General features: G+C 37.7%; 1 protein-coding gene across 4 annotated transcripts in view; it reads right to left on the reverse strand.

The window, feature by feature from the left end:
* Positions 1-5,031: 5,031 nt before the first annotated feature.
* ct (homeobox protein, cut) overlaps positions 5,032-19,585 on the reverse strand; it is a 135,390-nt gene continuing 120,836 nt past the window's right edge. For 3 of the 4 annotated variants that reach the window (XM_090114405.1, XM_090114407.1, XM_090114403.1), the window contains 4 exons: positions 9,086-9,273; positions 8,816-8,961; positions 7,673-8,574; positions 5,032-7,299 (listed from right to left, as the gene is read on the reverse strand). In XM_090114405.1, the coding sequence (XP_089970531.1) occupies positions 5,825-7,299; positions 7,673-8,574; positions 8,816-8,961; positions 9,086-9,273 (2,711 nt within the window). In that variant the 3' untranslated portion in view covers positions 5,032-5,824. The remainder of the gene's footprint in view (positions 7,300-7,672; positions 8,575-8,815; positions 8,962-9,085; positions 9,274-19,585) is intronic. The other variant, XM_090114404.1, reaches the window with a different exon arrangement.

Consider the following 19,585-nt stretch of genomic DNA (forward strand, 5'->3'; position numbering starts at 1 on the left):
TCAGCTTTATAATATTAGTATAGATATATATTTCACCATAATTTTATAATATAATCAATTTACCTCAAGACTTGGTTCAGGGGTTTTCGACTGTTCTCTTGTATTAGGTAGCTCAACAACATCCTGAAAAGATTAAGTTAGTTGAATCAGATAATACTAAGAACATCCATGTACAAAATAAAAGGTGTAAAAAAACCGGTGACTAATCCAGGCTTCACACATTCATATGAGCCGTGTACATACACAACAACACCTCATAAACTTCCTCTCCACGGTATGTCGTGCAGTTCTAAAATAGTGCAGTGTTGTTGCTCGTGGGAAAGTGCAATGAAATTATTAATTTACCTGAAGACCTGGTCCATGGACTTTTGATTGTTGGGCAGTACTCAGTCGCTCAACAATAATATCCTAAAAAAATAAAATTTGATTTAGTATAAATAGAAAATATACCCCTATAAAAATAAATTAATAACTTGTTTTGTTTATTATGTAGACGTAGCAACAAAATCGGTCTATGAATATTTAAACTACAACATTTAAATCCAAACTAAATGCATCACAAAAATTACTCACTGTTGTAAAAAGTGTTGGAATTGCATTGGGCATCAAATAGGTTTTTTTTTTCGTTTTTCGAAAATAACGCGACTCAAAATGTATAGAACATATTCTGTGACTTTTTCCTGGTAACCAGTTCTTCCTTCCGGTAGCTCGAATCCATCTGTTTAATGTACTTGTTTCTTTTGGAAACCTAAAAAACATATTTAATATTAAAAAAACATTTCACGATTTTGGGGAAAATTTTACCCTGTACTGGTATCCCTAATGTTAATCACATGATTATACCATAAATTTGAAACTACGTAAAAACAAATGGCGTCCTGAACAACAAGAACACTTCGTAATTTAGTCGGATAACACAAAAAAATGTTTACGTCTATTTCGATGAAAATATTATATATTTGTAGATAATTTCACATTAGAGTTAATGAAAATGTATCAACTATATCCAGTTCTATAAAACAATATACTTCAAATAAGTTTACTTACGTGTGAAAGGTAATATTTGGTAATCTTCGTTCCGGCCGATTTTTACAACCAATCACACTACAACGCACCATATTTTCACTTAAAGTCGGATTAAAACAGATCACTGTCAACGTTTATTAAACTTTGAAGTCACTTAACAGCGAGAAAAAACAGAAAACTAGCAAAACAATGGACTGTAGCCGCTTGTTTGGGACAAACTGCCTTTGTCCCCAACAAAAGAAATCGCATAACATGAGAGAAACAAAAAACAATGTTTCTGTCTCGCTTGCTCTTAGCTTTATAGTCATAAGTGTATTTCTCTCACGCATTACTTGTCATTTTAGTGCCTCCTCTATGGTTCATTCTCACTCTACGATTCATGCCGATTCATGCGCTGCACTAGCGCCGCCACAGGACCCAGTACGTCACGGGACGGCAAAGACACAAACTATCCGTGTCTAAGTTTTTATATGTGTGCTCTGCGTGTCTACGCATATTTTATATGTGTGCGTGCCTATAAACACGGCACACTGATGTATTAAAACCACGCACACAAACACACAAGGTAGGCAGTGTCTTTTTACGAAGATATACGAATTAGGTACGAACCGAATTCGGAACTACATCGAAAGTCGAAACTGAAGTTGAATATGCGACCAATTTAAGAAGTGTGATAATGTATACAATTTTGTAGCGGTAAAGACCATATTCTGCAAATAGTATCATTATTCGTTTGTTTTGTTTTGGAAATAACAAACGTTTACTTTGAGGTTAAATTTGTTTTTTCAGAAAATTAATAATGTTTACTACGACAATTTGCAAGTGAAGTGTTTTGAGAGTAACTAAATAGATTATGTATATCATCAGTGTATTTTGTAAGATAATAAGGCATACCTAATTTAACGAAAAATTCTTATTTTTGTTTTATGAATAAACTTTTATCAAACAGAGAGTGATAGGAAAAAGGCCGATCTATAAATGGATCTATACCGGAATTTGTAATACACAAAGGTAAAGTTAATCATTAATTACATAATATAGAATACTAGTTAGGATATCATACCTACTTTGACAATTATTTTATAGATAATATGACCTATGTTCGTGATATGTTTTCCATTATTTTGCGGAAATACTATGTATCTCCAATCAAATACTGTAATATAATAATCAAGTACTGCAATATGAAATATTAGTTTTTATGACTTATTATCATTGCAATATTTCTGCCTACCCTGTCCAAAAACTCTGTGCACGCCCCTGTTGACAAATCTACGTCTCTCTATATTCTAGATTGTAGTTTCTCATCTGTAGGTACTGGATCTTGATTAAAAGAGATCTTTTAATCTTTTGCTATATGGTTAGGGAGCCAGGTGCAAATTTGGTTAACTATTTCCTCTCAAGAGATAATTCGTCAGACGCATGAGAGTATAGTATTATAAAGCCTCGTGAACGTCAGCTGGCGCTCTGTTGGGGGGGTGAGCGGTTGTAGCCTCCCACGCACATAGGAAAAAAAATACATTCATTCATTCATTTCCTCTCAGCTAAAAATTTGTCAAATTGTAGCTAACCCAATATCTCAACGAAAAAAAATAGTCAGCTGGTTACAACATGGTGTATTATACGTCAGCTGGTGTCTCGAACATGAGAGTTAAATTTAAAGAAAAATTTATTTTCCGTTATTTCCTCTCAAACAAAAATTTACCTGATGATAGCTTATATGTAACTGTGGATAAATATATATGTCAGCTGGCTGTATCTTGGTGGAAAAACCGTCAGCTGATACGGGAGGCTACAACCGCTCTTCCCCCCAACCGAGCTCCAGCTGACGTTCACGAGGCTTTATAATACTATACTTTGATGCATTTTACTAATTACCGCTTGAGAGGAACTTGGTCATAAAATCTGCTGCTGGCTCCCGGACCAATACCTAAATCAAACTTTTTTATTTCATCTTCTTCTTAACATTCTCTTTATTATAATATGTATATGTTAGTCAATGATTCTCTTACCGACATCTACACAATGTGCATTGGAAAATTCGATAACACCTAACTTAGGAATGTGTGTGTTTAGAAATTCTAGGTCTCCTAGTCAAATTATCGACGGAATCATTCATACGTCTTAGTATTTTGAACATTGTCTTATTGTACCTACAGAATATGTAGGCTATTCTAATTATATACATTGCCCTACGGATAAAATTTTTACATATTAGCTAGGAGCCTGAAGGAGCCTAATATAAACTCTAAGCTAAAGCGCGTCGCACACGGTGAAGATACTATAATATTTTATGTTAAGTGATTTTGATGGCATATGGAACAGTAGGTAGGTATATACGAATTCAAAGAAGAATTCTTAAATTCATCAGTCATTCCTTTATTAAAATCGACCAATCGGACAATAGATTCATTATAATAAATGATTAAATAAGGGTATTTAATTCCATTGATTTTACATTAACGAACGCTTAAATATAGGATAAGTAGTGAGCCAGACTTTATTTTGATAAAATTAAATTTATATTCTGATATTATTATACAAATTTCAGTATATAATATGACATTTGCGGGTGAAACCGCCGAGCCGCGCGGTTTCACCCGCGGATGAACTCGCGGGCAAAATCAATTATTTCTATAGCTCATGTGTAATGAACATTACTGTAAAGTTTCATTCAAATCTGGCCAGTAGTTTTTTCGTGAAAGAGTAACAAATATGTTGTATTTATGATATTTCTAGGACAGGAATAACTCGTGATTCGATAAAATTCCAGATACACATGCGAGGATACAACTTTGCTCATAAAATTCCACAGGCGTTAGAAATTTCAATAAAACACAAACATCGATTAGCAATTTCTTTATTTTAATTCAATAACTTTAGAAATTGTTCAGAAAGAAGACAATGGTTCAGCGTCATTAATATTATGATATGAACAATAATAATTACTGCTATAATTTTATCACTATATTATAATTTATATAATGGAGATAATGTACTAATGATTCCTATTTCCTACGAGACTCATATACACGGCCTGCTACGTTGAGACCAAAACGTCTTTAACAAATCAATACAAACTATAAGATCAAATTATAGGTTATCACGAATATTCTGGATGCACGGTTTTTTTTTTCGTATATGCGCCACTTTATTGGTTAAATTAGAAAAGCAGTCAGTCTTTTCATATAACAGTATCCTATTTTTTAAAGTCATAAAATAACTGAGTAAATTAAAAATAAATTACACCTATGCTTGTCAAATATAATATTAAAAATTATGTTATAATAAAACATGTAAGTACTTATCTGTCTATCACATAATCAATATTTTTGTGGAATTAATAATTAAAAATATTTTATTTCAGAGTTTGCATCACAGAATATTCACACCCATTTCAACAATGATAATTATAAATTCTGTAAATATCCACCATAAAGCAAAAGCTACTTCAAAACACAGACGAAAAAGCAACGTACCATAGATATCGTTATATTTTAAATTAAACTCTGTCAAGTATCATTCGATACATTTATGAAATAAACAATTCGTTTACTGTTAAACAGCCTAATGTAATATTGACTATTACATGCTAAACCTTACTTCTACTTAACTTCATATTTAACATCGATATGTATGGAGTTGGTAATGCTATAAAACTGAAGTATTGAAAAATTGCATTTAAGTCTTTCAAAATTCAATAATAAACCTCGGGAGGGGCCTAGCGCTATTAAGAATTTCGTTAATTTGTTCAACAGTGTCAAAAGTTAAAAATTTTCCTTTATGATACCCCGTTTACGTATAATTTTGGGTTCACTATACCTAATCAACTATTTCGCTAACTAACTTTATGTGGCATTTTATATGTACACAATAATAACTGAATATTATTTACATCGATGCAAGGGGTATGGTTCCCGTTTAAATGTACATTTCAATTATCGATACGATCTAATTACGAGAAAAATAAAAGGGAAAAGAAAACAAAAAATAAAACAACCAAAATTCAAAATAAGATTAAAAGCAAATTTATTGCTAAAAATAAAATAAATCTATAACCACAAGCAATACATCATTTGCTTATCTGTAGGATAATTTGTGTTTCGATTTGTACGTTCTCTTTTTAAAATCACTAAGTCTGTTATAAAAGTAGGGTCTATAGAGTATAGATCTCCGATCTCGTAAAGAAAGTGTCTATGATTTACGGTGACAGATAATATACATCACAACTTTGAGCCATACTGCTTAAGTATTACAATATAATAATCGTAGAAAAACATAAAATTGTATAAAATAAACATCCATAATTTAAAGTGAAACTCACATAACCCGATAATAATATTTTTAACCTCACCGGTCCATATAAACATAATAATACTTTTCAACTGGGATACAGTATACCGTTACTTAAATTTACATCTGATTGCACTTTAAAATTTATTTAACAATAAAACGAACTCTACACTTAACTAACCGCGACGGGTCGCGTCATCGCGCGTCGCTCCCTACGTACATATATACAGGACCGCGTCTCCGCTTCGACATATTTGGTATATTTATTTACAACAATCGGATCGAGAGCGGGACGCGCTTAAAGTATTCATTTGTCCGCGCCCCTTTAGGGCGCTAATACATATAAAATTAAAGCGAAATGCAAATTTTGTATCGCAAGTTACCCGCGGGCGGCGCTCGCGCTAACGCTATATACAGAGTCTTTGGCCTCACAGTCGAGTCGCAACCTACACGCACTGGCGGTCCAACCGTCCGGTCGCGTGGAACACTGCACTACACTGGGTCTCTAGTACTCCCACTGGTCCTCCGCCTCGGTTTTGATGTCGTCGGGCGCCAGAGCAGCCGGCGAGGGCTCGGGCGCCGGCGCGGGCTCAGTGGCGGGCGAGGGCTCCACGCGCACGGTGGGCTCGGCCTCGCGCCGGAAGTCGTCGCTGCGCATGACGCACACGCCGTTGATGATGACCTCGTCGGGGTTGGGCGGCTTGTGGTCCTGCCAGTCGGGGTTGACCCACTGCGGCGCGGCGGGCTTGCGGCGGCTCGACCGCGCCGGGGTGGAGGTCGCCTTGGGCTCGCTCTTGTCCTCGTCGAGCGAGTCCTCCGAGCCGAGGTTGCTCTCCGCGTCGTCGTCCTCGAAGTCGTCCGCGTCGGGCTCGCGCTTGAGCGGCATCGACAGGTCGAGCCCGCCGGCGGCGTCCTTGCGCTCGTCGGCCGGCAGCAGGCCGCGCCCGATGAGCGCCGCGAAGTTGGAGTTGGCGGCGAAGTACGGCGGGTAGGGCAGCGGCACGCCGGCGAGCCCCAGGCGCTCCTTCTGCAGCTCCAGCAGGCGCTGGTTGAGCAGCAGGCGGAACTGCACCGGGTCGAAGGGCGCGGCGGGCTCGCGCGCCGGCGGCTCGGCCGGCAGCCCGTGCGGCGCCTGCTGCTTCAGCCGCATGCGGTGGTTGTGGAACCAGTTCGTTATCGTCCGCGTCGACAGGCCCAACTCGGAGGCTAAGAATTCTATCGTCGGCATGTTTGGGTACGGGTCTAGAGCGAACGCGAGCCTCAAAGCTTCCTTTTGCTCTTCTGAAAATAGGACGCGTTGTTTCTTTGCAGAGGGCGCGCCGGTAGTGGGGCCCGGCGAGCTCGAGTGGTAGAACTCGGAGGTATCATTAGAGGAAGTGTCGGAGGAGTTGTCCTGGCCGGGCCCGCTAGATCGCCGCCGCTTGTTGGCCTCGCGCCGCTCGTTCTTGAGCGCCTGCAGGCGGTCGATGTTGTGCGCGTCGCTGAGCCACAGCTGCATGCGGATGAAAGGCTCGCGGCCCTTGATGCTGAGCATGTGCCACGGCTTGGGCTTGGACAGCAGCTCGCTGACGGAGCCCTGCGAGAGGCCGAGCACCGCCTCGCCGAAGATCTTCTGGCCGATGTTGTTGGCGAGCAGCGCCTCCTTGATCTTGGTGGTGATGGTCTGCGTGTCGAGGTCCTGCGTGAGCGCCGCCATCTCGTACACGCTGGGCGCCACGTGCGGCGGCAGCGCGCGGGCCGGCTTGCGCTCCTTGCCGTCGGGCGGCAGGTGCGGCGCGTGCGGCACGTGCGGCAGGTGCGGCGTGTGCGGCGTGTGCGGGTGCGGCGGCGCGAAGCCGGGCGGCGTGAGCAGCAGCGCGGGCGGCAGGTGCAGCGCGCCGCCGAGCAGCTGCTCCTGCTGCATCTTGCTGAGCAGCGACGTCGCCTCCGACAGCATCTTCTGCGTCGGCGCGAGTGGCTTGCTCATGTTCGGCGGACACGCTGCAATGGAACGGGATTATTAGTATACTGGCAATACACTATACAGTTTACAGTGCACGCTTGTTAATAGACTTTACTCATAATTATTAACTTTAGAAAATGTTCTATAGGATAGTTTAGAATGCAAAATGTTATTGTATATTATAATTATAATGTAGTTGTTATGGTTACAACACAATGTTACAATCTATCATGATAAAAATCGGGAAAAATTACAATATCTATTTTAATTTTGCTTAAGTAATTTAAGTTATTATTTAGTAATTTATAGTCTTTATTTTGTTCTCTATTACTTTTAGTTGTTCCAAAAACAGAAAAATATTAAATATGTGACAACTGTTAAGTTTCATAAAAAATACAAAATAATACTTACGAGGCGCTCCGCTATAGTTTCCGGTCCTCATCAGTTTTTCTGGCGCAATCTTGTACTGTGATGCAACTAATTTATGTACAGCGTTATCATCTTCCAGGAACATCTTCATTCTAATGAAGGGTTCCCTTCCTTTCTGTGTTAACATGTGCCAGGGTTTGGGCCTCGCGAGCAAGTCACTGACCGAGCCTTGCGACAGCCCTAACACCGATTCTCCGAATAGCCTCTGACTTATTGAGTACTGACTCAACGCTTCTTTCACCCTTTTCACTATATCTTCTGTATTCAGGTTGTTAAAGAGATCAAACTGTTGTTGCGTGATCGGTGGAAGCACGGCCTTCATCGATCTCTGGGGAGGGGCGTGGTGGGGGGGATTTGGAGGTTGAGATATTAAGCTATTCGTTATTGACGCCATTCGCTGTAAGGGGCTCGCTGCCGCTGAAGTACTGAAGTCTTCGTTGGGCGTTATAGCCGGCGGTAGGATGGCGTTCCCGAGCGGGCTGGAGGCCGACGAGCCGGTGGACTGCTGGCCCGGCTCTAACTTCGGCCTCACGAGCGAGAAGGCGCTCCCCGCGTGCCGGATCGCCTCCTCCGCGTCCATCTGTCTGTCCTTATCGCTATCAGTCAAACCGTTTATTTTGGCATTTTTGTCTTTGGGCAGGGAGAGGTCTTGGACCGCTCCTGAGCCGTTCATGTGCTGATTCTGCGCTTGCATCGCTTGATGTTGTAGCGCGATCAGGTTGGGGAAGGGTGGCATTCCGGGTATATTGTGTAAGTTGGGCATGTTTCCTCCCGGCTGGATCTTGGCAAGTTCTCTGTGGTACGCTTCGATGGCCATGCGGATGTCTTCTGGTGGCCGCTCCATGTGTGGTGGCATGCCGCCGCTGAAAAATGGAGGAAACATGCTATATGTTAGTTTAAGATTTGCTGTTCTCATATAACTTAAGATTTTTGAATGAGGATTTTCTCTTATTGTAATAATTCCATTTGGACATTGTTCTATGTATTATAAATAATAGTTGATAAATTTCAGTAGTTCTAAGCTAGATATTATAAACTAATAACATTTTATGCGACATCACTAAAGTAACTTTGTCGAAATCAAATTTTAAATAGTAATAATAATTGTTAGTATATTCTACATACCCAGGAAAACCTTCACGATTATGTCGCATATCATCAACTCGCCTCGTCATGATTTTGGCCAGTTCTTCTTGATATATGCGAACCACTTTCTCTTGAGGAATGTCGTCGTTTTCGTATTTTTTCAGCCTTCTATTTTGACTTGAATCCTGAAATTGAAACAAAGAATATTATTATACAAAAAAAAAACTCAAATATATCATGGAATATCTCTATATCAAAGCAGTTCACTTAAATGATCCATTTCTTTTAATTAATGACTAAAAAACAAACCTTATTCGAGAATGGGGAGGGACACTGCGTTCTGGGTGAACTTGAGTCTTCATTACTCCTAGAATCGTCATTCGTGTTCTGTGTTTTTATCATGTGGGAAGCCTCAGTGAGGATATGTGCGAGCCGTTCATCACCTTCGCCATCTGATCTTCCGAAGCCTGGCGCTGCTGTGCCATCTTTTGTGCCCACTGGAAAGAAGAAGAGATTTCGTTAATAAAGAATGAATTTTGGGTATTTTTGGGACTAATGTAAATGTGTAATGCTAGGTAACGGACTTCAAACATGATTAAAGATGTCGAGTAGTTTAGTATAGAATGAAATACGCTGATTTAGTGAGCAAAGATAAAAAATACATGTTGATATCCGTTACAATAAACAACTAATAAAACTAGAAAAATAAGCCCATCAATTTCAAACATAAATAAAGGATTCGATGCATAACAACAGAAATATCAAGCATCTACAAATACTATTTTAAAGCTCGCATTCGTAACAATATTTCATCGCATACAATTTTAATTGCGGTTGAATTGTGTTGTGTACATAGGCCGGCGACGCACACACGCTTGCCAAGTAATAAATACTGAAGTTATATTTGCCACAATTGAAATTAGGTGGGTCATTAAGACGCGCAGTGCAACGTATGGTACATTAGCGATATCCGTGAATGGGGCCGGCCAGTCGTCGCCTAAGCCGATCCTAAAGCGCTCGCGCAGCCATAAACAACGGGAGTTACGCGCGAAAACCACCCGCCATATTGCGGTCATTCATCTGTCAACATATTGTCTCTGGTTTCACAATGTCACTATGGATGCTGATGTACGCGTCACATTTGTTTATGAAGACGTGCAATTAATTTATCCGCTAACGCCCTGCGTTAATTGGAGTCTTTTTGAGTTGAATCTTTGTTATTTTATACAATTTATATGAAATTTCTAAACGCTTCGAACAATGTAAAGACAGTAACTGTGGCACACTTGATCGGCATAGTTTATTTGCTATAACTATCTATACTGTATTTAACTGCAATTTAAGATAGTTTAATGCAATGTCAAATTGGAATTTTCAAATAACCGTTTCTTTTACTGTGTTAATAATAGGCAATACTTGTCCGTGAGAACTTAATATAATAGCACATCATTCGACAATATGAGCATACGCCATTTTAAAGTATAGCCTATGGCTTGTGGTTAGCGTATTAGTCATGTTGCTATAATACCCTTAGGCATATACTATATTGTTGTCTGTTTATACTTTTCTCTATATTTACTTAGAAAACAAAAAAGTCAAACTACAAAAGCGTCTTAATCAAGATGCATATTTTTAGACAATACTAAAACGTCGGACTCATAATTAAAAATTAGAAAAACATGATTAAATCATATGCTGCATGTTGTTTAGGAGTAAATAACGATCATGCAAGCAAAATTTATCCATCTTTTTTTGGAGTTTGACACATGACATCTGCCGGCACACTTTCCCGCGTTTTCGGAAATATTTACTCTGTGGTCGTCTTAACGACAACCAAAAGGAACACTCGAGATCACGTATTAATTTACAGATCACAAAGACTTAATTGCATTCTTAAATTTTATTTTAAAACCGACAATATGTTCAGTGTAATTCGCTTATTTTAGATTTTATTTTTCAACGAAGAGTCACACTTGATCGCGGGTCATAGAGATTAAATTGCAATGGACTTTATTGTTTTAAGGAAAACTGTTTTTATTGGGATGTTAAATGCGTTTTATTTATTGTAACGTAAAAACGTCAATTTGGAAAATTTCTTTGTGAATTAATGAAACTGGCAAAGTACAATTAAAACGAGCGTAGGTAAATTGTTTAAAAATGAAAAAGCAATTATGTTTTAATGATGTGCATCATTTCTTTGTTTTAAATTAAGTACATGAGAATAAATGGGATAATTATTGGGTCATACAATTAAGAATATTTTGTTGATAACTGAATGATGTTATTATACGCAAAGTAGGTAGGTATATCTTCAATTATTTGTTAAATATAACATGCATAACCTCGGTATATTTGTATAATTTTACTGACATAAAACACATTTAAATAAAACATGTATTTCATTATAACAACAGCAACCACTTCTATATTTAGAAAACCTACACCGCAATCTCAACAAATACTAAAGTGATTTTATATCTGATCATAAACAAAATAATGGCCGAGATTTCCCGCCATAATAGCCTGATCTGTCAAAATGACATTGCTTAAAAAAATTGACATTGGTTTCATGTACAGCATAATTGTGGGAAACGACTGTCGCACGCATTTGCTTGCTAGTCCGGTACAAACGCAACTTTCGCCATTTTAAAGCGCCGCATTTCTCACGTACCACTTCGATACTTATTACGTATTCAAGCTACAATCTTATCCCTCAATTCGTTATTTTTTATACATATTTACACACGATTTTTTGTGAAATCACCGACGGTTAACGACTTACAGCTAAACGTGGTACATTTCAAAGATGGCGGACGGGCACAGATTACATCTACATGACCATAATGTTCACGGTTTTTGAGTCATAAAGCATAGACAATAACTCTATATACGTGATTCGGTTTTTTAATTGCCTAGTTTGGTTTTAATGCCCGCTTAATTGGGCATCAATGGTTATCTTTTATGTATCCGTTCGGTCGATCTTGATAGCAGCTACGGTTAGTATAACCTGGTCATTACAAATGACCCTATACGGTTACCGAGAATAGCTATTTCGTCATTTGATAACATACACAAAAATATTTAACGTAAACCTCCTCGTTATAGGCACTTAAGAATACAATTGAGTCGTACAAAGCGTTTCATTTTTTATTATTTCATCTTTATTTATGTATTTGTACCTGTAATCACGTCCACACCTTTGTTAAAAAATATAAACCGAATAAAGGTCCCACTATTTATAAACAGTCTCGATGAAACAGGTGTTCGCATTATCTAGTTTAACGAGCATCGTCTATACACTAATTAGTCAATCAGTGACTATACAAGCGCATGTAGTAAATTGAATAAAACGAAGTAATACAATTAATATTGCGAACGTGACGACCTACCGCCAACGCTGTAACCGCAGAATTTATCAAAATAACAACCCGATAGATTAAAATTTCATCCGCGTCCCAAATGTCGGTGACAATCTATTAGTTTATTTCGTCTGCATTCGATTAATCCGTCGATAAATTTCAACACACGTCTATAAGTTCCTTTGATCTTTTACAATATGTTTTGTTATTCTGCGAACGCGGCGACGGCAATTACCGATACGTGATCCGCGGTATCTTTAAATCGTTTTGCTCAGACCAGAGACTTGTGACTTGCGACTTGTGACGTCCATGTTGTGCGTGTCTTCAAAATGGCGGGCGGCGCAATCGATCTATCTAGATTAGTTGTTTATCTTCCTTTGGGGTTATAAAGTGTGAAGCGATACAATCACTCCTTTACAGTCGCTATAACGATGTGCATTTTTGATGGCTATTGATTGTAAAAAAGAAAGCCATAAATTTATACCGTCCGGTCACGAAAGTCTTATTTATCAAGAAACGTCTAACCTGAGGCATTCTATAAGAAGTTAATAATTGCTATTGCTATTTCTTATTAAATGTCTATCGCTTTCTTCCGAACGCTCTAAATGGCATTTTCTATGGATGGATACTTCGCGTTAATCCGTTTCGAAGATAATGTTTATTAATGCTTGACGTACGTAATTTATTTTAGATAACAATGAGGCGAGTGTCACTCCGTAATTAGTTCAAGTTCTTAAACCGTAGTTTATAGTACAATAATAAAAGTGGAGAAATTATTTGTTTATACGATGGCAAGTTTATCGCGTGAACGCACGCGAAAAGTAGGTAATACCTCTGTGGCCGTTATTGATTGCTAATGCCATATGAATATTCACAACTTTGAAAGTAAAGGCGCCCTAAATTATCGTGTCACTGTGACAGCAAAAAATATAGTTAATTTTAGTCGAGCCACATATCGGTTCGGCGGCGAATGGGAAACACGATTCCGGGATTGTAAATCAAGGTGGGTAGTCGGAAAGAAAGGGGTGAGTGCGCGTCAGACGTCACCGCGTAAATCGATGCTCATTTGCATTTGAGTCGTCCGCGGAGGCGGACGTCAGGGCCGCTCGAAAGTGTTGCGGGAAACCGAAAAAATGCCCGCATTTGAATTGTTAATGAGATGCAAAAGAAATAGTTGCATAACCGGCGACTGCAGTCGAAATTAGGTGCTAAATGTTAAAACGAAACGTGCATTCGAGATTCCGTCCGCAATTGTGTCATATATGCGGCTAACTAACGCGATTTTATTATTCAATTGTTTACCATGCCTCTACAATTAAACAACAAAAAACGTTGATTTATATCGTGGCTCGTGTGAAAAACAGTAGAAAGTAGTTAATGAATCTAAAAAGCCGTTGCATTCCTGTCAATAACTCACTCAACTCCTGTGGCCTTTCCCATGAATTATGAGAGCGAGCGTTACGTAGTAGTACATTTCTTTTGTCCGAAGTTTCGTGGCGTGCGTAGGGGCAGATGATCGCGTGCTAGATGGCAATCAGGCGGGGGCAGCGACCACGATTGATTCCGTCGAGAGGCCGAATGATTGCCTCGTGTTTTGAACTAGCAAAAAGTTACTAGGAACGGCCTGCACGTATCGCCCGCGATCAAACTTTTATGCCAGCTTTCTCGGTTCCGTGTTTCTGTTTTGTAAACAGATCATTTTTTCCGTAACGTAACTACGAAGTCAATAATAAGGGAAATACTTTTAAATTATAGCTTTATTTGCTATTAACTTGTTTCTCGGAGTTATTCATAAAGTTGAAGCATAAATTGAATGGACGTTTGAAAAAACGGACAGTTTAATCGCTTTATATATTGGAGTTAAGTATATTTTTTAAATTGTTATTATTACGATAAAAACAGAATAATCACAGACCATTTTGGAATTCTGTCAATGCATTTTGTACAATTCTTCGTAGTGTTGCTGATTATTTCCCCGGAGTAAAGATAAAAACATTACCGTTTGCGGACGAGCGTAGTTTCTAACTAGATTCGATAATCAATTTTGTGCTGACGTCGCAACCCTCGTATTTTGTAAATGTAAGCCATTTTTAACGTTACGAGAGCCATTTTTAATTCCTCGATTCGTAATGTCTTGATGATTTGATAATATATTAAACCTATTTATTGTTTTTAAGGTACTTTTATTATTGTGAGTAACTTCGATGCATATAAAGTTTTATAAAGTATACCGTGTATTCATTTATCTATCTAAAGAAACACGCATTTAAAATATTAGAGTGAAAAAGTTTTTAAGGTACCTAGCAATCCTTTTTTCAGTTAAAACTCGAAACTTTTTCATCGACTACAAATTAAGCACACTTTAACTTTAGCAAAGGGCATCGACAGCGAAGTTTTTAAGTAAAATAAACTAATTCCGACACCGGGCTTAATTCGTTTAAACACCTGATCGTCGACAAAGGCTCCAATTTGCTTCAATATACCTTTTATATTCATTACTATATAAAATATATTTATAGTACCGATATAGCCAATTTCGTCGTGACTATAAATGCAAATTAAATCTATACTAATATTATAGAGCTGAAGAGTTTGTTTGTTTGAACGCGCTAATCTCAGGAACTACTGGTCCGATTTGAAAAATTCTTTCGGTGTTAGATAGCCCATTTATCGAGGATGATTAAAGGATGATTATATTATAAGGTAATATATCATTACGCTAAGACCAACAGGAGTGAAGCACTGCGGGTAAAACCGCAGGGCACAGCTAGTAATCTATAAACAACAAAACAACTTCATAAAATTTGTAGAATTCATATAGGTAGATAATTAACCAATCTATTCAATCGTGAAATTACGTTAATAGTTGTCAATTATACATTAACATGTTGTGCCTTCAAGGAATAAACCATCCATATTTGGTTAATATATTTTACATGAGCTCTATTAATGTCAGTTTAATTATACCAATAAATCTTCTATTTTAAATACTAATTTGACTCAATCTACAATAACATGTTTACAAAGATAAAAAAGTAATAGTAAACTACGAGCGGTATCAATAAATAGTTTTAAAGTTATTAGAGAATTGATTTGTATCGATTACAAACAATTGCCACACCGCACGCAAACATTATGCATATCGCAATTAACTAACTCAATCGTATCTACTTAACATCAATTGATTTACCGAACCGTTGATTTGTAACGTGAGGGAAATCGGTTTTTCTTAATAGAGCAATTATAGCTGCATCTATTGCATTCTAATGTTCCATATTTAAAATGCGCGCGAATATTGTTTTCTAATCGCCATAGATAATAGAAAAAAGTGAGTGTAAGAAGTTCCGTTCAGCATTCTTTGTATATATTATTTTGTTCTACAACCGCAAAGAAGTTATAAAACTCGGATATTTACTACGTTCAATGTGTTGCAAAAATGTGTGTAATTTTACATTAGCCTCCCTTCCTCGTTGAAATAGTTAAACATAGTCAACGTGATTATTTTAATGAGTTTGCAAAGTCCCGGCAATTTATAAACAGGTCGCCTGGAATTAGCTCGTTTTGTAAAAACAAGTCATTCATAGCCACACATTAATCCTTACTAATTATGCAAGACAAGGAGCAAAGATGCAAAATGGCCGCCCACAAATCGCGTCCGAACTGACAACTTAAACAGGCCATCTACTGTGACAGATCTCTAAATTATTGTCCGCTTTCCCTGAACATACGTGTATTATTAATTATTTCGTAAAATATGTGGCGATTCACTTAATTTCCTAGACAACAGCTTTAGTTGGGTCGAGGAAACAAAATGGCGAGCGAGATGATTTAATTGGCGCCAACTTCGGATTCCAAATGCCAATGTTTTTTTTCATCGACAATACAATATGTTACTGGCCGCGGTAAACCTTTAACAATGACATGTATTAAAATTAAATTGCAGCGCGCATTCGAAATTCAAAATATTTTATTTTTAAACAGCAATCAATACAGATAATACATTAAAGTTGCCAGTAAATGCGGTTACAATATTTCTCGTGCGAGTATCGTTTAAATCAATCTTTCTGAGTGAATAATGCAACTGTTTTGTTCCGAATCGAATTTTGTGACAAATCTTATTTTGCGTTACCGAGGAATCGAATGCGTGGGCGTCTCGTGTTTACGGTAGTTTGGTTATAATTGCGAACGGACGACAAATGATTCATGTTTAATGGGTTTTGTGTATAAAAATATACAAGATTAATAGTAGTACCTTCCACGTATCATTGGAATTAATATTTTCATGTGACATATTTAAGACGTAACCTATTTTAATAGGGTTGAAAGAACAATAAAAGCTCTCATTATAATGATAACAAAAACAATAAGTACAAAATATAATAACATTATTTTATTCAAGAACGACGTACAAACCATTAAAGATTTGCGTCGAAATTCTTATTACAATGCCCTTAACACAATTAGCGTTTAAAATGAACTAATATTAGCGCATTCATGTCGTTTCTAGCGCAATGCAATATATTCTGAAACGCGAATATACATAAATGTGCGCATATCGTCATTCCTTTATCTTTATATCTCACAGGGATGCCATATTCTATAAAATGCAGTACATTTCATAAAGAATATTGGACGAATACTTAAATGTCAAGACGAAAAATGAACTCTAGTTGTCGTTCCCGCAAATAAAAAGTGAAAGCATCGTTTCGAATTTCCAATTTTGTGTTTCATATTACCGTCGACGTTCCTTTTAAGAGTGTTGATCGATTGATGTAATAATGTTTCTTTTTTTATATTGATGATTTATATTGATATATTTCAGTTGTATGCTAACCCTAGTCTCTCGGATGTGCGTATTAATTAATTGTTTTATTTTCGTCCTCACTGAATATCGCATCGCTTCTACGATCAACGTTGGTGGCAAAGTTGGGCAAACGATCAGCAAATGTATTGAATGTTTATGTATCCTGTATGAGTATCGCTAAATCTGTTGCACCTCCGCCATATTGTAATTCGAGTATTTTGTAGAACAATCTAGTTATTACCTTGGAATATAATTAACACACTGACATTCCTACTTAATTAAACATATGAGTAAAATAATAAAATAAATCCTTTTTTGCGTATGACTCGCGCGATGTTATCGTCGAGATATATCGCGAAAGAATAATAATTAAGCAGAAATGATGATTAGGTTCGGCGTTAGAGCGAGAGGCGCGCGCGATCGTCCGCTCTCGGCTCGTTTACGCGACAGGCGTAACAATTACTCGAAGGTTATTATCCAGGACGGCCAGTTAGGTATAAAATCATAAAGTATATAATGAGACACGGTATTATAATCATAAATATGCCCGTAAAGAGGTCTGATTGCTTCGTCGGAAGCCATCAAAGCGGCCGCGAGTCGGCGAGCATTCTTGGCGAAATGACTCGTTGACCCCTGGCCGCTGCCGCCGCTCCACAACAGATGGCGTTGCCGGAACATTGTTGCCCGCATACCGCGCTTTTTCTGGCCTTTTCGAGTTATTTCAGCATAAACGCTCTTTAAGCGGCCATTTAGTTTTTCAAAGGCGCTTTCTAAGTGGCTACCGTCGCTGTTTGTTTTTGCGCCGTCTTTTGTAGTGGTTGCCCCGTAATAAATGCCGCGTAAATTGAATGCGTCTCTCGGTAATCGTAGTTTTATAATTGTTCGTGTAAGACGCCCGTGTTAATTTTCCCCGTTTAGCGCTGTCTATGTTAGCGATTCGGGGATTAACATTTTTTCCCCTACTCGCGGGTAGATGGCGGTAGGCGCTATGCAAGTACGAACAAAGACTTAAACGTTCCGCGTATTATCGTAAACATTTTTCATTAATAATTGACGATGGATATTTTTATAGTATGAAATTACAGCGTCGAAATGATTATTACTCGATTATCCGTTGTTAATATTTTAATGTTTGTTTGAGAGTTTATGATTTATGATATAGGATCGAGCCCAGTTGTTTAAAAGTTTCGATGTGTTAGACCCTTTTACGGGTATCGTTTGTTCCCTTATTACTAAAATATCATTAATTTTCCATTTTAGATATTATGCACACAAATTGAAGGCAAATAATAAACACATTTTTAGCATAAAAGATGGCAACTAAAAAGAAAAAAAAAATGGAACGTTGCATGCAAGACTTCAAATACAATTTAAATTTCGAACTAACGTTCGGAAAGACAAGTTGGGATGGTTCGATGTGTCGGTCGGAGCATTAATGCTAACACACTCAAAACTTTGCACAGCTTAAATGCTTTTGACACTATTGTTTCTGAACGCAACCACTAACTTATTGAAGCTATAGGCGAGTTTAACTTGTATTTTTAGCATTATGATTTAGTAAAAGGAAAAATAAATAAGATGTCTTACAAAATAAGCGCCGTTTACATTATAAAGATTTAATATTAAACATTGTTTGCTATAATGTTAACACTTTTTTATAATCCCCGTAGATACATTGTGTGCAAATCGACGCTAAAATAGAATACAATTGAATATAAACAACTAATTGTATTAACATTAACTAAAAACGTCTATAACACGTCTAGGTGTCCCTCTAGTTTCCGTTTCATTACACGCAACTCAAACAATTTGGAAACAAAAGCCGAATTGAATATTAAAATTTGCTTAGCGTTTAAGAGGTGTATGGGGGTAAGAGCATCGAGGGTTAACTTCGAAAGCCTTGCTGTCCTGCGCCGATAGTGGCCATTGAAAATAGATTTTCACGCTTCGCTTTAACCCAGACCAACTTTATCCAAATATTGCTCAAGCGCTTTACATACTTATTTGATTTTCAAAAGACCAAACGGAATGCGATCTGAAAAACTGGTGTAATAATTGTTGCGTTCCATTTCACGCGAATCGTTCTTTGTTTATAATTGCATGTAAACTTTTTATTCCGAACGCCATTTATGGCTGTCTTTTTGAATTAGAGACGCATCGGCCACGCTGTTTGAGTTTGTCGATAAAAACGCCTTTAAATCGACGCAGCGTATTGACTAAAGGTTATTACGATGGCTACATTGGCCATTCTATTATTGCCCGTATGATAATTAAAAAACACCATTACGATACATAATTGGATGGATGGATGAAGTAAATAAATGATGCTCGGTTAATTTATAATGTATGTTTGTGTGAAAAAGTTTACATGATGGTCATGCTCTTTGATATACGTTGATAGCTAGCCGATTTATTCGCTTCGCCCGGGAATTGAACCCAGTCACGATAATATCGGTTATTCGCAACGGACGTCCACTAACAAGTGATCAGTAATTTATTTTGAAAAAGTTGAATTTACAATTAAAGAAAGTATCATTGTTTGCACGCGATACATTTTCGAAATGGCAAGTTTGTTATGCTTTCACCTTTAGCTCTATTTATACTCTGTATTTATTATTGACAAACAACACATGCATTTTATGAAGA

This window comes from Colias eurytheme, chromosome 21 (genome assembly GCF_061535395.1).
Source record: "Colias eurytheme isolate Ceu_HAF_F1 chromosome 21, ilColEury1 Martin Lab GWU primary, whole genome shotgun sequence".
Classification (NCBI taxonomy): Eukaryota; Metazoa; Arthropoda; class Insecta; order Lepidoptera; family Pieridae; genus Colias; species Colias eurytheme.